The following is an 18,215-nucleotide window of genomic DNA, read 5'->3' as shown; positions in this document are numbered from 1 at the left end:
GAGGGCTGGGGGTCAAGAGGGAGGGGACAGGCTCTGCTCAGTTGTGCCCTGCAACAGGACAAGGGGTAATGGATGTAAACTACAGCACAGAAAGATCCACCTCAACATGAGGAAGTACTTATTTACTGTAAGGGTCACAGAGCACTGGAACAGGCTGCCCAGAGAGGTGGAGTTTCCTTCTCCAGAGATTTTCAAGCTCTACCTGGATGTGCTCCTGTGCAACCTGCACTAGTTCTATGGTTCTGCTCTGGCAGGGGGGTTGGACTCAATGATCTGTGGAGGTCCTGGGAGATCTATGATCAGCAATGCCGCCCTTTGTTGCTAAAGAATGGTACCAAAAACTACTCCAAACCAGCTAAATAAGTGTCCAATGCTGTCATCCACTTGGGATCACAGGCAATACCTCAATAACGAGGAGGACCCAAGGAGTTCAAGTATTGTTACATCTCTGGATATCTGCTAATGAATTCTGCTACTCATCTTTTCATCAAATCCACGATGACCTTCCAAAGAATATCTCCAAGCTGAAGTGATGCAATCCAAATGCTGCCCTGGTTTTCTGCTGCCAGCATGAAGGAAACCATTTTTAATCATGTTTTCAACATTACAAAATGAAGTCTAGCACTTAGCACTTCTGACTGACCTGGAAAGGCACAAGCCAAGGAATTTCAGCTGTTCCAGTCTAAGACAAGAACCTGTAAGTGTGTTCCTACATGTTTTTAGGAGGACATCTCACCTGGATTTACAGATACCCACAGACTCATTATGATCACTGGTAATCTCCAAATCAACCCTCCCCAAAATGGCAACCTGCTCCTCAAATGCAATCACACAACTGCACTGCCATACAAGCACCCCAGCACCATCTATCCTTAGGCACGTTGGTATGGCCTGGGCAGGGCTTTAGTATGGAGCATGTTTTGCCACAGTCTTCATGGGAACCAAGACCTTTAGCTGGACTCCCAGGAGATGCCTCAGTAAAAGGGCAGGCTTTGCACCATTGGTGGTCCTGGAGAAAGTGAAGTACTGGAAGCCACAGGCAATTCACTGCTCTAAAGAATGCCTGTGACAGCTGGGCAGTCTTGCACCCAGTGTATCAGGAGCAGCAGCTAGAGGGAAGGTGCAGGTATCTTCTTGACTCAATGCTTTACCTAACAGAAGTCCAGCTGAACTTCCAGATGAAGCCAGAACATGTACCAAGGACCAAGCAAAACAGAAGCAGGGGCCAAACAGTTTGAATTGGCATCTACCTGAGACAATTAGACAATCCAAAAGAAAACAAGTTTAAATGAGAAGAGAAGCAAAGGTTGTGTGACCTGTGGCACAATGGCAGAGGTGGCACCCACAAAACATGCCAAAGCTCACAAGCACCATTTCCTGCCACAGATCTCAGAGGAGAGGGCATGTGGAGGCTTTCCTGGCCCATCAGTGTATCTTAGTTCCCTTTCTACAAGCTTAGTGACTAATCTCAGTGCCTTGCCATTCAGACAGGAGAGGGCAACAATTCCAATTCTCTGTTAAGTTTTCCACATCTACAAGACCAAATCACAGAATGCACTGGGTTGGAAGGGACCTTTAAATGTCATCTATTCCAACTCTCCTGCAGTAAGCAGGGGACATCCCCAGCTAGATCAGACTGTTCAGAGCCCCATCTGAAAGCCTGATCTGAAATGTTTCCAGGCACGGGTCCTCCACCACCTCCACATGAAGACTGCAAGGTACCTTGCTCTCAAACAAAAGAAAAAGGAAATCCTCCTTGAAAGTTGTCTGCCTAAAGGTACAGGCAGACATTTCCTTCCCTTGCTGCTCTTGTAAGCCCATAATTAAGTCTCAGAGGTTGCTTCTCAGCTTTGTTCACTGGGGATCCAGAATTTGTACATAACACATTTGCCAGTATTGCTAACTCTGACCTCTGCTTCTCACAAGGAGGCCTGCCTGAGGATGAGTGAAGGCACAGCAGAAGGTGGAAACAGTCAGTTCACAAGGTGTCAGTTTAGGAGCTCTCTAACTTGTGAGCAGGTCTATACATAGCATTGTAGGCTAAAAGCAGCATTGTCTTCACATAACATGACATCTCACCACCAGTCACCCATTGAACATTGCTAGGTATGGGGTGTAATCAGCTACTTATCCCTTAAAAAACATTCAGTGTGACTTTCACAGTTGGATGATCTATTTTTACACTGAGAATTAAGACCATCTTTAGAGCAGCTCTCTGAACTGGCTTGTAGGATTTTAGTGCATCTTCTGTGATTCTTTTCCCAATGAGTTTTGGTTTATCCACCTGCCTACAGTATTTGTAAAGCTAGAAAAAAGATGGAGCCCAGCAACAAAAGTGTGATGTAAAACATCAAACTACCATCAGCCTGATCTCACGGCTAACTGTGGTGCACAGGGTAGCTGCATGCTGACACTACCAAGCCTGGTCCTGGTCACAGGTCACAGAATGAGAGGGGTTGGAAGGGACCTCTGGAGATCATCGAGTCCAATCTCCTTGCCAGAGCAAGTCACCTAGAGTGGGTTGCACAGAATCACATCCAGATGGGTCTGGAATGATTCCAGAGATGGAGACCATATATGCTCTTTAGGCAACCTGCTCCATATCTCTGATCCCTAAACAGAGCTCCAATTCCATGTGAAATCTGTGCAGAGCTCTGATCCTGTGTGAGGTCTGTGCACAGCTCTGATCCCTATGTAGAGCTCTGATCTTGTATGAGGTCTGTGCACAGCTCTGATCCCTACGGAGAGCTTTGATCCCATGTGAGATATGTGCAGAGCTCTGATTCCATGTGAAGTCTGTTCACAGCTCTGATCCCTGTGCAGATCTCTGACCCCTATGTAGAGCTCTGATCCCATGTGAGGTCTGCACACAGCTCTGGTCCCTGTGCAGATCCCTGCTCCAGGGTTCCATCAACATAAAGTTCCTCCTCATGTTTAAATGGAACTTCCTGTGTTCCAGTTTGTGTCCATTACCCTTTGCACTGTCAGAGAGCACCACTGAAAAAAGCCTGGCTCCATCCCCCAGTCATCCACCCTTGAAGTATTGATCAGCACTGACAAGATTCCCCCCCAGGCTGCTCTTCTCTAGGCTAAAGAGACCCAAGTCCCTCAGCCTGGTCTTGTCCTACTCTGCACCATGCCACAATGCATAGAGCTGTGGGCAGGTTATTCAAGCTGTGAGCAGGTTAGTAGAGCTTTCTAAGCTAAAAGGAAATGCTCATTTTATTTCAGCTCAGATGGAGCCTTCTGTGCTTTAAATCACTGCTCTGACTCAGTGGCTAGGGAGCCAACTAAATTTGATCTAAGAAAATGAAGAAAAGGATATGGCCAGGGTCATGGGGAGACCAAAGCTCTTCATTTCAGCAGCAGAGTGCTCTTACACTGGGTCAGGTGTAATGTCAGACTGTAACCTAAGCAGCTACAGGATCAAATTCTGGTCTAACTTGTACCTGGTACAATCACATCCCCCAAGGTTGCTCCATGGGGATGGATTTCACTCAGGGTGTTGAAGCTGACAATATGAAGTGGACATTACTTGCTATCTCCTGTCTCAGCAAATTTCAGCAAGGGTGCATGCAAAGGTACATGCAGTCCAGGCACTGGTACACCCTAGGGGTCAACCAGCTGGAAAGACATACAAAGATGTAAGGGTCCTGATGCACACCACATTGAACAAGAGTTATCACAGTGTCTCTGCAGCAAAGACAACAGAGAACATCCTGGGCTGCATCAGTGTAGTCAGCAAGCCCAGGGATGTGACCTTCTCCTTTGTTCATCTTTTGGGAGATTGCATGTGGAGCAACATGCACCATTTTGGGCTCTTCAGGGGAAGATTTACTGGAGGGAGACCAGTGGAGGTGGCTAGGTCAAGAACTGGAACACAGTATGCATGGGCAGGGGCCACTAATCCAGGTTGCTCAAAGCCTCATCCAAGCTGGCCCTGAACACCTCCAGGGTAGGGGGCATCCACAACCTCCCTGGGCAACCTGTTCCAGTTTAAAAATCCAGGGTTTAAATGCAAAAGAAGTTCATGTAGAAAACATACCTGCAGACAGCACACACAAAACAGTCTGGGTGGTAGGTTTTGCCCAGCGCTGAGACCACTTCTCCCTCAATGAACTGATCACAGCTGAAGCATCGTGTGCCATAGAGTCTCTGGTAGTCCAAAGTACAAATGTAGTCTCCCTGTCTCACAAAAAATCCTCCTTGAGCCAGGTCACATCCACAAGCTGCAGGAAGAGAAAAGGCAGACTCAGACAGCTAGAAAAGCAAAGCTCACTCTCTGAGACGAAGCTGATTTTTCACCCATGATCAGTATGGTTTTAAGCACTTCATTATATGGGCTTCTGATCACAAAGCTCTGCCTCCAAACCCCTCTACTTCCACAGTAAATGACACCAGTGATGTATTTTGTACACTGACAGTTTGGGTTTATTCCATGGAAAAATATGAACTCGGTGCAGAGTTTGGTAGCACAGAATGAAGTCTTTAGGAGTTAACACGCAGCAGCACTAACAGCACAAAAGAAATGCATAAAGGATATAAACTTGCCAAGTTCAGAGCCTCAGTGGTACAAAGAAATGCCTTTGACAGATTAAAATTGTCTGATGCTCCTTCTGGACACAACTGAAATACCGTCCCCTCTAAACGCAGGGTCAGATGTGCATGGCAACTGCTGCAGCTTCCACAGGTTTAGAAGATCACAGAATGGCAGTGCTTGGAAGGGACCTTCAGAGAAGGGTGACGAAGCTGGTGAGGGGCCTGGGGCACAGCCCTGTGAGGAGAGGCTGAGGGAGCTGGGGGTGTGCAGCCTGCAGAAGAGGAGGCTCAGGGCAGACCTCATTGCTGTATACTACTACCTGAAGGGAGGCTGTAGCCAGGTGGGGTTGGTCTCTTCTGCCAGGCAAGCAGCAACAGAACAAGGGGACACAGTCTCAAGTTGTGCCAGGGGAGGTCTAGGCTGGATGTTAGGAGGAAGTTCTTGTCAGAGAGAGTGATTGGCATTGGAATGGGCTGCCCAGGGAGGTGGTGGAGTCGCTGTCCCTGAAGGTGTTCAAGAAAAGCCTGGCTGAGGCACTTAGTGCCATGGTCTGGTTGACTGGATAGGGCTAGGTGCTAGGTTGGACTGGATGAGCTTGGAGGTCTCTTCCAACCTGGTTGATTCTATGATTCTGTGGTGCAATGCCCCTGCCACAGCAGGGTGATCCCAGAGTAGTTTGCACAGGATGGCATCCTGCTGGGTTTGGAATGACTCCAGAGATGGAGTATGTTTGAAGGCAACTACCAGATCCTCCTCTCCTAGGACAGGAAATCAGAATTATGTCACAGACCCACTCCTACCCAGCACTTGTCAACCAGAAGGAGCATCTGGAGGCAGAGTTATTTAAAGCCCAGAAACAGTTTCTAGCCATTGCTGGCATTCATCTTAGTGAAACAAAAAAGGCTCTGCCAGCACAGCACTTGTGATAATGAAAAGACTAACACTGTGTCACTCAGCTGCTTGCCTCGGTGCCACCCTGCACACCAAGGCAATGCCCTACCCTGAACACTAACAGGCTGCAGGAGGAATTCTGAAGCAGTTAATAAATACGTGTTTGTCTCCTCCTGTAGCACTGGGCAGTAAGCCAGCAACTAGCCATGCTGTGGGGACTTGGGATGGAATATAGCCACACCATTTCTGAGGAGGGTACCTCAGGATGGCTTCTCTGACAACTCAGTAATTCCACTCATTAGGATGGTTTCCAGTCACCTGATGCCAACATACCTCATATAGCTCTGAGGAGTTCCTCTGATTGCTTACAAACAAGCTAATTTCCCCCTAGCCCAGTGTCTGCAGCAGCATCTGGGGCATTATCATTTGTGCTGTGTGATTTCACAGTCAATCTAACTCCATAATTCTTTACTGCCCACAGCCTGTAAAAATAAATAGCAGCAACAGCAATTAATTAATGCACTCCAAGCATGCTGCTTGCCTGCTGTTGTATGTCATCAGTGCTCCATTTGCACTGCACCACTATCAAATGCAGCTCTATTTCCCTTGCTGGCAAATGAGCCTACTGAATGTAGATTGATTCTTGGGCTGTGTCCTGAGAGACTCAGAGGGTGCCATGCTTGCTGTGTTGCTAACAGTAAACCAGCCTGGTCTTCTTCTTGTCATTCAGTTCTGCTTTCAGCCTGTCAGGCAATCATAGAATCATAGAATCAATCAGGTTGGAAGAGACCTCCAAGATCATCCAGTCCAATCAAGGGGGTCCTGATTACCAACCTGCAACTGTATGGATAAAACCTACTTTTTTTCTCCCATTGATTGCAGCTAGGCACGATGCAACCCAGGAGAGAGAGGTAAAGACCTCAAAACCCAAAAGAGAACAAAGACTCGCTCAGAGTGTTGTCAGGGAGAAAATAGGATCTCTGCTTTCTCAGAGCTAATAATAGTTTTCTTCCTCAGCCCTGCAGCTTGATGTCCCTTTCTAGTACTTTCTTCTGTCTCTAAGATGGATGCTGGTGGCTGACTCAAGATTCCAAGAAGGACAGGTAGTGTGGTGCTGACATACTTCTCTTCTGGCAGCTTAACTGATGCAGCCTGGGAGCTCAGCTTCCAAAAGCCCATGATTCAACCTGGAATGTTTCTCGTGACCACTCTGCCTGTGAGAAGCAAAAGCAATCACCTGGCAAACTTCCACCTCTGCAGCTTTGACTCCATCTCAAACTGACCTGCAATTCACGTGAAGCAGTCTAAGTCCGTTTCCAGAAGTCACTGTGATACTCCTTCTGCTACATGCTCTGCTGCAGGTGAGTCCAAGTCAGCTTTTCATGAAGGTTTTGGGCAAGTTTGCTGACCATGCAAAGTCTGCATGCGACTATCAGCTCACCCACCTGAAACTTCTGGCTGTATGGTACAGAATGCCCTCACTGCCCAGGCAGCACTGATCATGTCTAAGTCTTTCCAAGGCGGTGCTTGTCAAACCAAGGAGACTCCAGCCTGTCTACAACTACCTGAAGGGACATTGTGGAGAGGCTGGTGCTGGGCTCTTCTCACAGGTAACTGGAGACAGAACAAGGGGGAATGACCTCAAGCTGAGACTGGGGAGATTTAGATTGGACATTAGCAAAAAGTTTTTCACAGAGAGAGTGGTGAGGCACTGGAATGAGCTGCCCAGGGAGGTAGTGGAGTCATTGACCCTGGATAGGGTCATTTGGATGTGGTGCTTAGGAGGCTGTAGCCAGGTGGGGGTTGGTCTCTTCTGCCAGGCAACCAGCAACAGAACAAGGGGACACAGTCTCAAGCTGTGCCAGGGGAGGTCTAGGCTGGATGTTAGGAGGAAGTTGTTGGCAGAGAGGGTGATTGGCATTGGAATGGGCTGCCCAGGGAGGTAGTGGAGTCACCATCCCTGGAGGTGTTCAAGAAAAGCCTGGAGGCTTAGTGCCATGGTCTGGTTGATTGGCTAGGGCTGGGTGCTAGGTTGGCCTGGCTGATCTTGGAGGTCTCTTCCAACCTGGTTGATTCTATGATATGGTTTGAGGCGAATCTTGTAGAGTAGGGTTATAGATTGGACTTGGTGATCTCGAGGGTCTTTCCAACCTGGATGTTGCTGTGATTCTGTGATCCTGTGAGTCACTGGCATTTCAGCTGGACTATCTGGCAGGCAGCTATAATCTCAAGGCCTGGAGTATCACCCAGTCTGCTGCTGTTCTAGGTTAACAAAAATAGGAATATGCAACACCAGGAAATCTGAGGCAGACCTTTGGGCCCCCTCCCTAGCTCCCAGCTAGGAGCTGCAGGAAGGTAGAGAGGCCAGCCAGAGGAAAACCAGACCAGGATTTTCGAGTGGAAAAGGTACTGCGGAGATAGAGCACATCCCTCTCACCACACTGTGCTGCTACAGCCATGAAGGGCACAGTGCAGAGAACACCCACACAAAGCTCCCAGCCAGGCTGCCCATAGTATCATCCCATGCCCATGATGATATCCACACTCTCTGTGGAGAACGCAGTTCAGGGCAGGAACACCCTTAGAGAGTCAGAATGCTCTTATCAGACTGACAGATCATTAATGACTCAGGTGTGCTAATTACTATGAAGGGGAGTTGGGGGAGTATCCTGTGCACTGTGTAACTTGACTCCTATAATTTACAGGAGCTACACAACCATTAATTCCTGCATTTCCATTTTCCATTTCCCTGCTGGAAAGCAGAATTTCCCAGTACCTTACAGACACTGTTAAAAGCTCTTCTGTAGTGACATGGTCAGTTTAGCAGTCACGGAGGTGTTAGGTGAGAGGCTAGACTTAGAGGTCTTTTCCAACCTTAATGATCCCCTGGAATCTTCACAGCACTATGTGTGTGGCTGTTCCATGTTGCTGAAAGAACCCTCAGGAGAACTGGAAAAGTTGTCTGCTTTATACTGATTAATTCTTTTAATGAATCAAGTTGGCTATTTAAAATGTCCAAGCACGCTATTAAGAAACAGAGGAATGTGCTTTACACCATCTTAAACCTAAGAGTGTCTTAAGTCTTCATGATAAAATACTGCTGTCATTTGCCACATTAATTACAACAGCTTCCTTTTTTCTTTCCCTGGGGAAAAAGAAAAACAACCAAAAACTTGTAAAACAATAATATTCAATATTTTTCAGATGCTTTTTCATAATGATGCTTCAGGTGTCAGTTACAGGCTTGCAAATGAAGTGCTCCCTCTGACTAGGCACAGATGGTCTGGTGTTAATGAGTTGCAGCGAGCAGGAGGTGGAATAACACCACTGTGCCAGTGTTGAATTTTAGGCAACAGCTCTCTCTGGGTCTCCACACAGGCTTCACACCACCTTAGTGCATGAAAACACCCACCAACTACTCCAGCAGGCTGGCAGTGTCCCTGCTGTGTCCCCATGTGAAAGAGCATGGTAAAGACAGAAAGTGTCCCTGCCAAAAGGCATCTTTGGACCAATACTACTTGAGTAAAAGAGCATGGTGCAGACAGAAAAGTGTCCCTGCCAAAAGGCATCTTTGCACCAACACTTCTTGAGTGAAAGAGCATGGTGCAGGCAGAAAGTGCCAGGAAACAGATACGGTACAGACAGAAAGTGCCAGAATCAACCAGGTTGGAAGAGACCTCCATCATCCAGTCCAACCTAGCACCCAGCCCTGTCCACTCAACCAGACCATGGCACTAAGTGCCTCAGCCAGGCTTGGCTTCAACACCTTCAGGGACAGCGACTCCACCACCTCCCTGGGCAGCCCATTCCAATGTCAATCACTCTCTCTGCCAACAACTTCCTCCTCACATCCAGCCTAGACCTCCCCCAGCACAACTTGACACTGTGTCCCCTTCTTCTGTTGCTGGGTGCCTGGCAGAAGAGACCAACCCTCATCTGGCTACAACGTCCCTTCAGGTAGTTGTATGCAGCAATGAGGTCAGCCCTGAGCCTCCTCTTCTGCAGGCTGCACAACCCCAGCTCCCTCAGCCTCTCCTCATAGGGTTTGTGTTCCAGGCCCCTCACCAGCTTTGTTGCCCTTCTCTGGACACCTTCCAGCACCTCAACATCTCTCTTGAATTGAGGAGCCCAGAACTGGACACAGTAACCCTCCAACCCCTAGCATCCTGCGATCCTGTGAAACAAAGCTTTCACATATGTGCAAATGAGATTGATCAGGTCCAAAACATGAGGGGCTGCAGAAACTTCTTTACGAATACAACGAGTGGTTGCAACAAGAATGTGATCAAACCAGCAAAACCAAAACTAGTAATTACTCCATGACTGTGACACTTCACAAACTAATCAAAACAGGTTTCAAGCTCTCATCACTGAGTAGCTTTCAGCAAGTTAGCGATGGATTATTTTTTAAAGTTGAAGTTTAAAAAGCCTTCGACCACAATGCAGAACATTAAGTGACTTTTGCACAGGCTAAGGTGGTTATGGTTGTTACTATAATTATTAAAGGTTATTATTATTAATTATTAGTTATTTCAGTGAAATAAAAGATCAAGTGACATTGGCAAGTCAGCCCCAAACCTACCACACTGTCCTATCCAAGCTCACTGAGCACTTCACCAGAAGCTCAGTTTTTCCTGTCATATGGAGTTAATATGATCTGCAACTGCAAACTCCTAAGGTACTCGGGAAGCAATGGGAACATTACTGGGAGTGCCTGATGAACAAGAGCCTCCACTCTCATACCTAGTGCCTAAGATACCACAGATGCCATCAGCCACTACTGCCTGGCCATAAATTGGGACTCAGAAATCTTACTAGTGAGCTTCTCGTAAGTGACTGCCGCTGCGAAACGTGAAACCCAGCGGCTGTGCTCAAGCACCAGTCCCTTGGATTACTCAGCGGAGCTTTCGGCATATTTATATCCTAAGCAGAGGCATTTGAGCTAACAAAATCACTTCTATTTCCAACTTACTTGATGTTTTTAACCTTTTCACTGAATACTCCTAGTCCTTCCCATCAGTACAGTCTCAAACATCACCAGCCCAGCTCAGAGCCGAAGATGTGCTCCGTTCTAGCGCAGGCTGTGCTGAGTGACAGACATAAGATGTTGTGTAGGTATAGAGGTCATTTATAAAACCAACTGAATTGAGCCCCTGAAGCAAAACAAGCTATGGCAGTGCAGAAGACAGCATGTGCTGCATCCACAGCTAGGCAGCAGTCCAGGGAATTCTCATTAGGGGTACAGCAATATAGACACACATAGTGAAGCTGCCATAGTGCAGTGGTCAGGAGTTTAGATCTGTGGCTCAGACTGCAAGCTTATTTCATTTCATCAAGGCCAAGTCAGTGAAGGACAAAGCTGTGAGTTAGGGGCCTTCTGAGGTGGGCAATCTCCTGCAAAGAACAGCTTTTTGCAGAGTTGCATGGGTTTTCCCATTTCACTAGGGTGGAGGCTGCAGGATTTTTGCATGCAAGTAGATCTGCAAGGGCACTACAGGCTGACTTGCATTTGGTCTGCTAGAGTGACTGTAAAATACTAACATCTACTTTCTGCTGCTCTGTAAAGCTACAGGAATGATATTATTCAGACACCCTGGGAACACTGGGCTTTGAGTCACAACCTCAGTATTTCCTGGATACTCTACTGCACATTGATAATCTGGACGAGGGGACTGAGTCCAGCATCAGTAAGTTTGCAGATGACACCTAGCTAGGAGCAGGTGTTGATCTGTTGGAAGGTAGGAGAGCCCTGAAGAGGGACCTGGACAGGCTGGATGGGTGGGCAGAGGCCAATGGGATGAGATTTAACAAGGCCAAGTGCAGGGTTCTACACTTTGGCCACAACAACTCCAAGCAGGGCTACTGGCTGGGGACAGGAAGAAAGGGACCTGGGAGTACTGGTGGATAGTAGGCTGAAGGTGAGCCAGCAGTGTGCCCAGGTGGCCAAGACAGCCAATGGCATCCTAGCCTGGCTCAGGAGCAGTGTGGCCAGCAGGACAAGGGAGGTTATTCTGTCCCTGGACTCAGCACTGGTCAGGCCACACCTTGAGTGCTGTGTCCAGTTCTGGGCTCCTCAATTCAAGAGAGATGTTGAGGTGCTGGAAGGTGTCCAGAGAAGGGCAACAAAGCTGGTGAGGGGCCTGGAACACAAACCCTATGAGGAGAGGCTGAGGGAGCTGGGGTTGTGCAGCCTGCAGAAGAGGAGGCTCAGGGCTGACCTCATTGTTGTCTACACGACCCTGAATGTAGGTTGTAGCCAGGTGGGGTTGGTGTCTTCTGCCAGGCAAGCAGCAAAAGAACAACAGGACATAGTCTCAAGTTGTGCTGGGGGAGGTCTAGGCTGGATGTTAGGAGGAAGTTGTTGGCAGAGAGAGTGATTGGCATTGGAATGGGCTGCCCAGGGAGGTGGTGGAGTCACCATCCCTGGAGGTGTTCAAGAAAAGCCTGACTGAGGCACCTAGTGCCATGATCTGGTTGACTGGCTAGGGCTGGGTGCTAGGTTGGCCTGGGTGATCTTGGAGGTCTCTTCCAACCTGCTTGATTCTATGATTCTATGATTTCCATGACACAGGTGAATGCTACTTTGGAAATGCCAGGACACCACAATAAAAAACACGTTTGGCAATCACCCCTGAAACAAGGGGACTTCTGTCTGTGGAAGACTGCAGTGGTTTCCCAGGATGATATAATCACAGCAGCTATGCCTCTCCTGCTTACATTTCTGCTTTAGTCTGTGCCTCCACTGGATCACTAAATTACACTGCTGCAATCAAGTTTTTTGCCTACCACCATACCCTGTGTGAGAAGCAATCCTGACCTGACAGACAGTTCCAGAATGAACAAGACAATACAGTTTGTTTCAATCTCTGATATTCAGAGCCATCAATATTTTACTACTTTTTGCCATTCTCTTTGAGGCTTTCATTGCAGCAGTAAGAAACAAGGGGAGAATTCACAGCCATGGGAACCAAAGCTAATGTGTCAGTATTGGATTGCCAGGCACCAGCCTGGAGCAGACAGAGTAGTCCCTTCCCAGAAACAGGAAAGCACAGAGTCACCCTGGGATTCAAATATCACAGTCCAACACAGAAATCACAGAAACAGAAACATTCAGGTTGGGAAAGACCCTCAGGATCACTATGTCCAACCTATAACCCTACTCCACAAGATTCACCTTAAACCACATCCCCAAGCTTCACATCCAAACGACCCTTAAACATATCCAGGGTGGGTGACTCCACCACCTCCCTGGGCAGCTCATTCCAGTCCCTGACCACTCTGTCCATGAAAAACCTTTTCCTAATGTCCAATCTGTACTGTCCAAAGAGCCCTGGAACAGGCTCCTCAGAGAGGTTGTGGAGTCTCCTTCTGTGGAGACTCAAGGCCTGTCTGGATGTGTTCCTCTCTGATCTGTGCTAGGTTGTGTGGTCCTGCTCGGGCATGGGGGTTGGACTCAATGATCTCCTTGGGTCCCTCCCAACCCCTAACATCCTGTGATCCTGTGTGATCCTGTAATCTAAACCTACCCAGTCTCAGCTTGAGGCCATTCCTCCTTGTCCTGTCTCAAATTACCTGTGAGAAGAGACCAGCAGCAGCTTCTTCACAATGTCCCTTCAGGTAGTTGTAGACACCAATAAGGTCTCCCCTCAGCCTCCTCTTTTTCAGACTAACCATCCCCAGTTCTCTCAGTTGCTAAAGACATAGAAGTCTGAATAGAGATGGCCATGACCCACCTCAGAACATGCATTAGAAAGCTGGGAGAGGAATAACCTCTGAATTTCTTGACACATTCTCTCCTAATCCTGAGTGTGTTCCACTGCACCTCTTCAGGCCCCAGCTCCATAGGTTTATACCCACTCCACTTTCAGGATTTATAGTGTTTATAATCTTACAGTAAGTAGCCATAAAGTTTACAGCAAATCCTTTCAGGCATGGACTGGACTGTAAAACACACTTGTGAAGTTTTCAGACCATTAAGTCCCAGGCCCAGTGCTCCTGGCTCCTCAGAATCAGCTGTCACAAACACTTACCTTTGCAAACAAAGCACTTAATATGGAAATACTTGTTCTGAACTCTCAAAACTTCTCCTTTGCATGGGTTCCCACAGTTATGGCAGAGAATTGCAGTGCTTGATGGCTTCTCCAGTTGGCTGTGTACAGCCTGTGATTGTGATACTGCAAGAGAAAAGAAAAAGCAGAGCATGTGAAAAGCTGTTGGATGAATCTTCTGTAAGACCTAGAAATAATGGCAATTATCACCCAGGAGAAAACAGGTCAAGCAGAGAAAACAGTTTGAACTTCTGGTGTTGGCCAGCACAGGACAAGAGATTACCTAAAGGAGCTGAGCCAAGCTTCTAATTTCATAGCTTTGAAAGTGCACATCTGCAACATTGCAATCACGATGCAGGATTGCTGATAGAGGAAAGGACTCACATCAGCAAGTCCTGAGAGCCTGTGCCTGGCTGCCACAAAATGCTTTGCCACATTGCTCCCAGACAACCAGCAACAGAACAAGGGGACACAGTCTCAAGTTGTGCCAGGGGAGGTCTAGGCTGGATGTTAGGAGAAAGTTGTTGGCACAGAGAGTGATTGGCATTGGAATGGGCTGCCCAGGGAGGTGGTGGAGTCGCTGTCCCTGGAGGTGTTGAAGCAAAGCCTGGCTGAGGCACTTAGTGCCATGGTCTAGTTGACTGGCTAGGGCTGGGTGCTAGGTTGGACTGGCTGATCTTGGAGGTCTCTTCCAACCTGTTTGATTCTATGATTCTATGATTTTCTCTTTGAGAAGTCCAAGACTGTAGATTAAAGCTATCAGTTTTATCCAAAACACCTTTAATAGGATTTAGTGACCACAGCACTGTGAGGTACTGATCTCTAAAGCTCCAAGTGGGGGAACTGCTGTTAAGATAGAAACACACTTCTGCAGCTGGTGTGAGTTCATGCTCCCAAAACGCTGAGAGCTCTGCACACACCATGTCCTTCTTAGAACCAGCAGGATGATGAGGACTTGAGCATCTCCCCTATGAAGAGGGACCAAGAAACCTGGGGCTGTTTAGTCTGGAGAAAAGTAGACTGAGAGAAGATCTGATCAATGTGTACAAGTATCTGAGGAGTTGGGGGCAAGTGGCTGGGGCCAATCTCTCTTCAATGGTGTGCAGCAACAAGGCAAGGAGCAACGGATATAAAATGGAACATTGAAGGTTTCATCTCAACATGAGGAGAAACTTCTTTACAGTCAGGGTGGCAGAGCACTGTAACAGGCTGCCCAGCAGGGCTGTGAAGTCTCCTTCTCTGGAGACTTTCAAAACCTGCCTGGATGCATTCCTGGGTGATCCTGCCTTGGCAGAGGGCTTGGACTTGCTGATCTCTGGAGGTCCCTTCCAACCTGTAAGGTTTTGTCGGTCTGTGATTCTGAGCACCAAGCAAAGGCTGCTGTGGTTTAGCACAAGCCCCAGGGCTTCCAGGGAGCAGGGTTATCTAGATAAGTCCAATATTAAGGGAATTAAAAACTTGCTGCCATCTTGTGATGTAAATCAGAAATTGCATTTATTGGGTTGATGATACAAACTGGCACCTCACTGTGTGCTGTGGGGCAGGTGGGACCTGAACTTACTTTTGCAGTTCTGCTGTGGTGCTTGCATCAGGTTTTTTTATTACTGAGCACTAAGGTGTCTGGAGAGCAAACTTCAGGGCACTTAATTATAAAGGGGCTCTGCTATAACACAACAGACTTGGCCTTCTTCTTGTGTGAACAAGTAGTAACAGGAAAACACAGCAAGCACTTGTCCTGGCTTGAAGTAAATGAAAAATTTAATGACAATCCTCTGTAATGTGCTGTGCTTAGTCCAAGACTGGAAACAACAGTCATGTCTGTACCTTTGCCTTAAGCAGGGATGATACAGAGAGGCAGTAAGCTCCTCAGTTCAAGGACAAGAAATACTGGAGATAGTCCAGTGGAGAGCCACTGAGATGCTCAGAGGATTGCAACAACCACCTTGTGTGGAGAGGCTATGGGCTGGGGTTGTTTAGTCTGCAGAGGAGCATCTCATCAATGCTGACCAGGAGCTAAAGAGTGAGCGCCAGGAGGATGGAGCCAGACTCCTCAGTGGTGTCCAGAGACAGCACAAGGAGCAATGAACACAAACTGAAAACCAGGAGGTTCCACATAAACATAAGGAAAAACTCTACTTTGAGGATGGCAGAGCATAGGGACAGGCTGCCCAGAGAGTTTGTGGAATCTCCGTCTCTGCAGGCATTCAAAACCTGTCTGGATGTGATCCTCTGTGATTTATTCTGAGTGATCTTGCACTAGCAGGGGTGTTGGACTGGATGATCTTCAGAGGTCCCTTCCAAGCCCTACCATTCTGTGATGGCACTGTCAATATGAACACAGGGTAACCTGTGTCATCCAGCTCCTCTTCTCTGATTTCCAACTTGTCTGCTCCTCCTCTACTATTCCAAACCCCTCCCCGCTGCCAACACCTTGTGGTGGTAGTTAAAAGACTTTTCCACATCAACTGACTTTAAGGACTCAGCGTTTCAGTGAGATGCTGAGTCTCCACTTCTAGGGCTCAGAAACTCCCTGTCTTCTGGAGGAGCTTCTGCAAGTCTGGCCCAAACTGGTACCTTCTAGTCCTATATACAAAGTGCCTGTTCCTTTTTCCCAAGAACATGCATGGGATAGAGCTGCCCATGGCATTCATTATTCACCACCCATTAGCATTCTGCCTTGTCTGTTGACATTACACATCCTGGGATTGTCCAAAAAGTCCTTCTGAAGGCAATATGAACTTTGGAGCTATTACTGAAGCCCTGGTTATAATTAAGTACATCTCCAACAAAAACAACACAGCACCACAGGCAGTCTGAAGTTTGGAGAAAGGCAGATGCCCAAATTTACAGAGAGTAAATAGTGTGCATGGGTCAAGCTGCTAAGAGGAGCTGACTTAATCCTCAAAATAAAATGCAGGAAGCTCTGAACTGTGCAACACTTAACTTTTGCCATGAGAATATCTCTGTACTGTAACCTGCCCAAAACAAACCACTTGCCCACAAAGAGCATCAACCCTGTAAGAAACTGAAGCAGAGCATTTTCTTCAGCCACTCCACTGAGTAGCTGCTAAATGCTTGTTACTATGGTCAGAGAAGTTTTGCTCCCTCCAGAATTACTAACAATAATCATTTCATTCAGGAAAGACTTGACTTAAAAAGGAGCTGACCACACCCAGAACACTTTGGCCTAGAAAAGTTACATTTGAAATACATAATTCTGATTGGGTTGATTAAACACTTGAATTATTGCCACATACAACTCTTTCCATGGCTGAGGCTTTTGGAACAGTATCAGGAGAAGTGTGGCCAGCAGGGCCAGGGAGGGGATTCTCCCCCTCTACTGCGCTCTGCTGAGACCCCACCTGGAGTACTGCATCCAGTTCTGCAGCCCCCATTGCAAGAGGGATGTGGAGGGGATGGAGTGTGTCCAGAGAAGGGCCACAAAGATGCCCAGAGGGCTGCAGCAGCTCTGCTGTGAGGACAGATTGAAAGAGTTGGGGCTGTTCAGTCTGCAGAAGAGGTGACCTACTTGTGGCCTGCCAGGATCTGAGAGGGGCCTACAAAAAAACCGGGGAGGGACTTTTCAGGATATCAGGGAGTGACAGGACTGGGGGGAATGGAGCAAAGCTGGAGATGGGGAGGTTCATCCTGGACGTGAGGAGAAATTGTTGAGCATGAGAGTGGTGAGAGGCTAGAATGGGTTGCCCAGGGAGGTGGTTGAGGCCCCGTTGCTGGAGGTGTTTAAGGCCAGGCTGGATGAGGCTGTGGCCAGGCTGTTCTAGGGTAGGGTGTCCCTGCCTATGACAGGGGGATTGGAACTAGATGATCCTTGTGGTCCCTTGCAGCCCTGACTGCTTCTATGACTCCATGATTCTATCTCTCCAGACTTGTTAGTGCCTGGCTGGTGTGGTGACACATGGACAGATGTGATCTCATGCCATAGTGTGCAGTAACCTGGTGGGACCCAGATGTCCCCATTCCCTAAAGCAAGCATGCTGTCACGATTCCAGGGAGAACTCCCTTTTCCTGTTAGTTTTCTTGCACCTGGGAGATGAATCTGCAATTATTGCCATTTGCAATTGGTGCACCTACTTTTTAATTGTAACAATTGCTGGGAACAGAAAAAGAGGATAGGATACAATGCATTGCTTTTCAGTGCTAAAAAGCTTAGCACCGTGGGTTTGGAAATACTTGGAGCAAAGTCTGAAAGCCTGACAGAGGTGGATCAGCATCCACTGAGTCCACGAAACCCCCAATTTGTGGTCCAAACTTCTCCATTTGTATAAGCACAGCTCCTAAAGCCTTGCTAGCCTCAAGAGGTTTTAACAGCAGTGGGGACCAGGATGAGGATAGGATTTGACTGAGGCAGGAGTCTTTTGGAAGCAGCACAAGACAAGCTGATGGTGGTGGGAGAAGGGAGATTAGTGAGACCCTGGTCATGCTCTGCTCCAGAGTCTGGGATGGAAAATGTCACCTGCTCTATCCTGTGAGCAAACTGCTGAGGGAAAGCAAACCTCTGGCAAAAGATCCTGTCTAGGATCAGTCTACACAGAGGATGACAAGCCCCTTTGGCATCAGGATCTCTGAGAGCCAATGAGACAAATTCTCCGGGTAGATCATAGACATGGTGAAGAAACATATGGCCAGAAACTGCAGAGGTCACGCTTCCTGAGGCTTGTTCCAGTTTGGGGCATTTTGGTTTCACTCAGCTTTAAGGACCCACAGAATCCATTACT

The 18,215-nt window shown here is 47.7% G+C and overlaps 1 protein-coding gene across 11 annotated transcripts in view; it reads right to left on the bottom strand.

The window, feature by feature from the left end:
* ABLIM2 (actin binding LIM protein family member 2) overlaps nucleotides 1-18,215 on the bottom strand; it is a 148,447-nt gene that overhangs the window by 94,585 nt on the left and 35,647 nt on the right. For all 11 annotated transcript variants that reach the window (XM_064151629.1, XM_064151630.1, XM_064151632.1 and 8 more), the window contains exons 2-3: nucleotides 13,462-13,605; nucleotides 4,046-4,229 (exon numbers count right to left, since the gene is read on the bottom strand). In XM_064151629.1, the coding sequence (XP_064007699.1) occupies nucleotides 4,046-4,229; nucleotides 13,462-13,605 (328 nt within the window). The remainder of the gene's footprint in view (nucleotides 1-4,045; nucleotides 4,230-13,461; nucleotides 13,606-18,215) is intronic.

This window comes from Pogoniulus pusillus, chromosome 11 (genome assembly GCF_015220805.1).
Source record: "Pogoniulus pusillus isolate bPogPus1 chromosome 11, bPogPus1.pri, whole genome shotgun sequence".
Taxonomy (NCBI): Eukaryota; Metazoa; Chordata; class Aves; order Piciformes; family Lybiidae; genus Pogoniulus; species Pogoniulus pusillus.
This window is presented reverse-complemented; position numbering and strand designations above follow the sequence as displayed.